The 6354-nt window shown below is 44.2% G+C and overlaps 1 protein-coding gene across 1 annotated transcript; it reads left to right on the top strand.

Annotated features, from left to right (window-relative positions):
- The first annotated feature begins 2321 nt into the window (after positions 1-2321).
- LOC147010379 (uncharacterized) lies at positions 2322-5055 on the top strand. The gene is made up of 4 exons (XM_085859061.1): positions 2322-2600; positions 2700-2819; positions 3046-3138; positions 4546-5055. The coding sequence occupies exons 1-4, from the start codon at positions 2409-2411 to the stop codon at positions 4714-4716; spliced, it is 576 nt and encodes a 191-aa protein (XP_085715187.1). The 5' UTR covers positions 2322-2408; the 3' UTR covers positions 4717-5055.
- Positions 5056-6354: the final 1299 nt, after the last annotated feature.

Here is a 6354-nt window from a genome sequence, read left to right as displayed (position 1 = left end):
CAGGGTAAAATGTTCACATGGAGTGCTGTCACAAATATTGTAAACCACACAATATTGCATGTGATGTATCCACCAAACAGAGAAAAAAAAACAAACAGAAAAGTGAACTCATCTCCATTCTTTTGGAGGCTACATTTACTTTTCAAGAACATTGCTTATTCTGTGGGCAGACAGCTGAATATGATGAGAAAAAGAGAGGTCATGATCTATATCCCTTCAGAACTAAAGATTTCCAGGACAATATACTTCAACTCTGCCATTCCAGAAAGGACCAGTGGTCTGATGCAGTGTCTGCACAGCTGGTCTCGATAGATGATCTTCATCCTGCTGACACAGTGCGTCACCACCAATGTAGTGGCAATTACAGAACATGAAAAAATATTCCCCAGAAGCTAATTGGAAGTGTGAGACATGGGACAGAGACCTACAGTGGGAAGGTACAGAGAAACTGAGAAAGCAACCACCTTTCTGGAATTCAGACCATACTTTGAAGAGTATGACGATGAGCAGACCAGTGTCATAAACATATGGGGAAAAATGGCAGACCATTTTACATACACAGGAATAGAGCTATATGGGGGCGAAGTACATGAGAAGCAAGCGAGAGAAACACTTTGGTGACAGAATGATGCTGATGCACTTAAAGGAATGTGTGATAACGTTGAGGGACAGAGCTATATCAACCAGGATAACCAAACCACATCGCATAACCAAACCACCCAACATATAACCCAACCACCCAGCATATAACCAAACCACCCAGCACATAACCAAACCACCCAGCACATACCCAAACCACCCAGCATATAACCAAACCACCCAGCACAAAACCAAACCACCTAGCACATACCCAAACCACCCAAAACATACCCAAACCACCCAGCACATACCCAAACCACCCAGCACATAACCAAACCACCCAGAATATAACCAAACCACCCAGCATATAACCAAACCACCCAGCACATAACCAAACCACCCAGCATATAACCAAACCACCCAGCACATAACCAAACCACCCAGCTCATAACCAAACCACCCAGCATATAACCAAACCACCCAGCACATAACCAAACCACCCAGCACATACCCAAACCACCCAGCTCATAACCAAACCACCCAGCATATAACCAAACCACCCAGCACATAACCAAACCACCCAGCACATAACCAAACCACCCAGCACATAACCAAACCACCCAGCATATAACCAAACCACCCAGCACATAACCAAACCACCCAGCATATAACCAAACCACCCAGAATATAACCAAACCACCCAGAATATAACCAAACCACCCAGCATATAACCAAACCACCCAGCTCATAACCAAACAACCCAGCATATAACCAAACCACCCAGAATATAACCAAACCACCCAGCATATAACCAAACCACCCAGCATATAACCAAACCACCCAGCACATAACCAAACCACCCAGCTCATAACCAAACCACCCAGCATATAACCAAACCACCCAACACATAACCAGACCACCCAGCATATAACGAAATCACTCAACATATAACAAAACCACTCAGCATATAACCAAACCACTCAGCATATAACCAAACCACCCAACATATAACCAAACCACCCAACATATAACCAAACCACCCAACACATAACCAAACCACCCAACATATAACCAAATCACCCAACATATAACCAAACCACCCAACACATAACCAAACCACCCAAGATATAACCAAACCACCCAGCATATAACCAAATCACTCAACATATAACCAAACCACTCAGCATATAACCAAACCACCCAACATATAACCAAACCACCCAACATATAACCAAACCACCCAACACATAACCAAACCGCCCAACATATAACCAAATCACCCAACATATAACCAAGAGGAAACAATTTGTTTGTTTTGTTCAGAGTAAACTATTGCCCGTGTTGTGCAGGGCAAGTCAAAGTCGGGTTGTGGCCCCATCTCTGGACCACTAAACCCACCTCCCACCACATCATTAAAGGAAGGACATCTCTGCATTCCTGAGGGAATGACATATCTGCATTCTCGAGGAAGGACATCTCTTCATTCCCTGTAGTTTCACAATATACAATATGATCCTTTTCTTAAGGACAGTGAAAGACCTTCTCCACCATGACCCACCAACCAAAGGAGGGGTGTGCAAGGGATGTAAGGAGAGAGTGTGAAATCCCCTGAAGACCAAACCAGAATAATTTCTCAATCAATGGTTTGCAATCTATCTGGAGCATCCACATGGAGAGTGTGGAAACAAGACCAATAAAAAGAGGAACCAAGGAGCAAGGAATACAGGAGATAGAGGCATGGAAAAACCCTGCAGTTTCCTCATCGCTCGTACTTTTCTCCTATAAAATAGAATCAAAAAGAAAGACGAGACAATTTTATTTGTGGAGCCATGAAGTCCTTGTGTGTCCCCGTGGTTCTCTCTCTGGTCCTGGTCCTGCTCTTGGACCAAGCCCCTTCGGCTCGGGCAGATTCTTTGTCGAAGGAGCAGGTGGAGAGTGCAGTGGATGAAGCGTTGGACAAGCTGAACAAGCAGCAGGTGTCCACACGTAAACTGGCATTGGCCGAAGAACAGGATATCCAGGTGAGTTTCAACGTGTCCACTTCTAATTTCACAGATGTGGACACAAAGACCAACTTGGATAAGATGATAAAAATATTCCAACTCGTGTTTCTTCCACAGGCAGACGAAACAGACGATGAAGGGCAGACAAACATCAAATTTGCCGTGGTTGAGACTGAGTGCAATGCGGACGATCCCAAAGACTGGTCCGATTGTCCTATCTCTGAGGACAAGACACCGGTAAGACCTGCTTGATCTCCCAGAGTCCCAGTATTTGTATGTGATCCATACGGGAGATTTACCCTCGAGGTAGAGGTCAGTTGATTTCGACACTGTGGTTATAACTCTGGAGTGGATTTAACGAAATGGATGTGGACATCACAGTATAATAAGAACCGATGAGGTTGTTACAATGTTGATGGTCATGATGACCATAATTGTTGTGTCATTTGATTATATTTTGTAGATCGATGGACAGTGCGAGGTCACCGTGTTGAAAACCGAAGACTCGTTAGATGTCGGAGACGCGAGTTGCGATTTGACCTCCATGGGTGTCAAGGTGAGGGTTTGACATAAAACAGCCCCAAACTGGAAGGGCACTCGGTCGAGCGCACACCTCCGCCACGTAATGCCTGATCCACGAGAACATATCGGGTCAATTACATTTTTGAAGTATCATGCTATACAGTTCTATATCGTTTTTGGCCCAATCTTTCAATGGTGAAGAATCACTGAAAAAAAAATTCTAGTAGTCGGATCAGGATCCGGATCTTCACCAAAATCTATAAATCATGTCGTCCTTGTCACACACAGAGCTTGTCCACAAAATTTCATCCGAATCCGTCCATAACTTTTTAGGATATCCTGCACACAAACAAACAAACAGACACACAAACAAACAAGCAAGAAGACGTTGTGTCGAGCACGATACTTGCAAAATCCATCAAACAAATTTGACCTCAAAAACAATTGGCAAATTGAAATCGTTGACCAGAAATGTAACTCTTCAAATTTCATGTCAATCGGATGAAATAGGCTTCATCCTCACAACAAACGCTACCACGTGGTGAAGATTCGTGAAGATTAAAATTGTGATCTGGAGGTGACAAAAAGACAGACAAACAGACGAAGAGGCAGACAGAATAACAAAATCGGCCGACCAATATGCTTTAAAAATCTTCGATTTTGAAAGTAACAAACGGATAAACAGAAAGGGGTGAAAACACAACCTCCCTCACCTTCGGTGGCAGAGGGAACTAGGAGGGCACTTGGTAGAGTGCATGTACCCCCATCCAGATCCGCGTTGGGATCTTAATAAAAATCCGTTTTGTTACATACCCAACCTCTTCACCAAGTTTTGTTCGAATCTGTCCACTCCTTTTTTTGAGATGTCCTGCACACAAACAATCAAACAAACAAAAATTGCTCCTGGAACTACAATTCCATCCATTGGGACCATACTCTGTGTCGAGCATTGGTGCTGCTTTAGCAGTCTCCTCGGCTAATGGGAACAATCCTGGAACTCAGGATCCTAGGATCCCAAGCCCACCACTCGAGCTATTAAGCCAACACCAGGCATATAGAGTGACGCTCGGCGTAAGAGACGCACTAAACGGGCACTCGGTCGAGTGCGTACCTCTGCCCGGACCTGCATCTTCACCAAAATCGAATCAATTCTTCCTCGTCACACATTCAACCCGTCACCAAGGTTCATCCGAATCCGTCCACAACTTTTTGAGATATCCCGCCGTGCATCGTTTTTGGCCCTATCTCTCAATGGTGAAAAATCATTAAAAAATTTCTCCTATCCGGATCGGGATTCTGATCTTCACCAAAAATAATGTGTTGCTGTCCTTGTAGATCTGGGATGTGTTTACCACTATAACCTATAACCACTACCTTCAGAACTATAAAAGGAATAAATATTTTATTTATTATTAAAAATCGTCTCGTGTTTCTTTTACAGACAAGAGGACGTCGTGGCTGGTTCAAAAAAACCTGGCGTAAAGTGAAGAACGTGGGAAAAGGTGTTTTGGGAGGTGTGAAGGCTGGTTTGTCGAAAGTGGTTGGACATTTTAGGCCACCTCAGCAACCATATTATCCCGGCTACCCCTACGGAGGATACACAGGTAGATAAGGAGGATGCTGTGGTGTTGTTCATGGATGGTGGTATTGCTGGATGCTTATGGAGTGGTGCGTGGTTAAAGGGTGATCATGTTAAAGGGGTTAAGGGGTTAGAGGTTAAGGAACTGGGAGCCATTGATTTCTCCCTGACATTCAATGCTTGCGCGTTAGTTCCAATTTATTACCTTAGTTACACAAGCAGGTAAGCTGAACAGGTAACCGATTAGTATAAGCTTTAAAATTGTACGTTTCGGATTAAAACCGAGCTGTACGTTTTATATTTTAACATTTCATTGTGATTCTGCTCCTAAACGATGTCTCTGATCATGGAAATAAAGATTGTAAGAATGAACACCAGAGGCTGATTTACTTTGGAGCGGAGACCATGTCGTGACGTTTGAACACCGAGTGGGAGAGAAACGAAACCGACCGGGTGTTTGTGATGAAATAGACCTGGGTGTTACACACAAACGTGATCCTTGTGTGGTGTATAAAACTATTACCGTCCCTCTGTGAGAACCTCAGCTTGGAGGTGACTATCTGGGACCACGACTACTATGGACATCGCAAGACCTTTGTTCGAGTTCAACCAAACTTTTTAGGCTGAAAAGTAAACCGTATCGGAGATGCTCACAAATACAAACACTGTCAGGAATGCACTTTAGGAGAATAAGAACTGAAGAGGAATTCCCCCCCCCCCCCCCAGGAGAAGAGGAAGAGGAGAACAGCTTGGTTTCGGAGAAGATTTTTGAAAGGCTTTATGTTAAAAAAAAAAACGGCTGTCGAACCACGTGACTGATGACGTCATAAGCTACCCCCCCCAATACAATATAGTTGCAGATGACCTTCAAAACGTTTCACACCGATTGGATAAAGCCTTCGATATATGCATTTGTGACGTCACAATTCAGCCACCGATGACATCACACACACAAAAAAAATCACACTACTTTACCCAAGGGGAGTACTCGACATGTGTCGAGTGAGTTACAATTTCTTCCTTGCATCGTTTTCGGAGATAGGGAGGTCCAAACACAATGTCTCCGGTGATTTCGTCAGCAGAGGAATAAAAATGATCGTTTTTGATGGGAGGGGAGAGGTTCAGGGGAGGCACGCACCGGGTTCCCCCCACCCCCTGGATCCGCCTCTGATTAGAGCACGACAGAGGGGTGTTCTTTACAATTGTAGACACTGCCCTTCAACATCGAGATGAGCTACTGAACACAGCATCAACTACCGGGTTGGCAGTACATCAGTGTTTGGAACCCACAAAGTTAACTTCTAAAATGAACAAAAATCACAGAAAGGATGTATCCTGAACTCGAATGTGAAGCACTTCAGGTCCAGTTTAAAATGTTCCATCAGAATTTCCATCCCAAACTCTTTTTGATGCACTCACTGCCAAGTCACCTGATATGAGGAGTCGTTTTCCCACCAGGTGGAGAAACTTCACCGCTCCTGCTGGTTTTGTCCTGTTACCTCGTGCCAAACAGAGCGCTCATTCGGTTCTCTCCATCGGCTGAAAACCTGGCTCCGAGACACCATGGGACAACTGTGGTTAAATAAAACGGAGATATGCCGTGTACTGTACATAAAGACCGGATTGATCAAGTCGACCAACAGGAAGGATTCATCAACAGGACAGAAACCT

This window comes from Eptatretus burgeri, chromosome 16, assembly GCF_056783735.1.
Source record: "Eptatretus burgeri isolate ZD-2024b chromosome 16, Ebu_testis_v1, whole genome shotgun sequence".
Lineage (NCBI taxonomy): Eukaryota > Metazoa > Chordata > Myxini > Myxiniformes > Myxinidae > Eptatretus > Eptatretus burgeri.
Note: the sequence above shows the minus strand (reverse complement) of the source record. Positions and strands in the feature narration are given on the sequence as shown.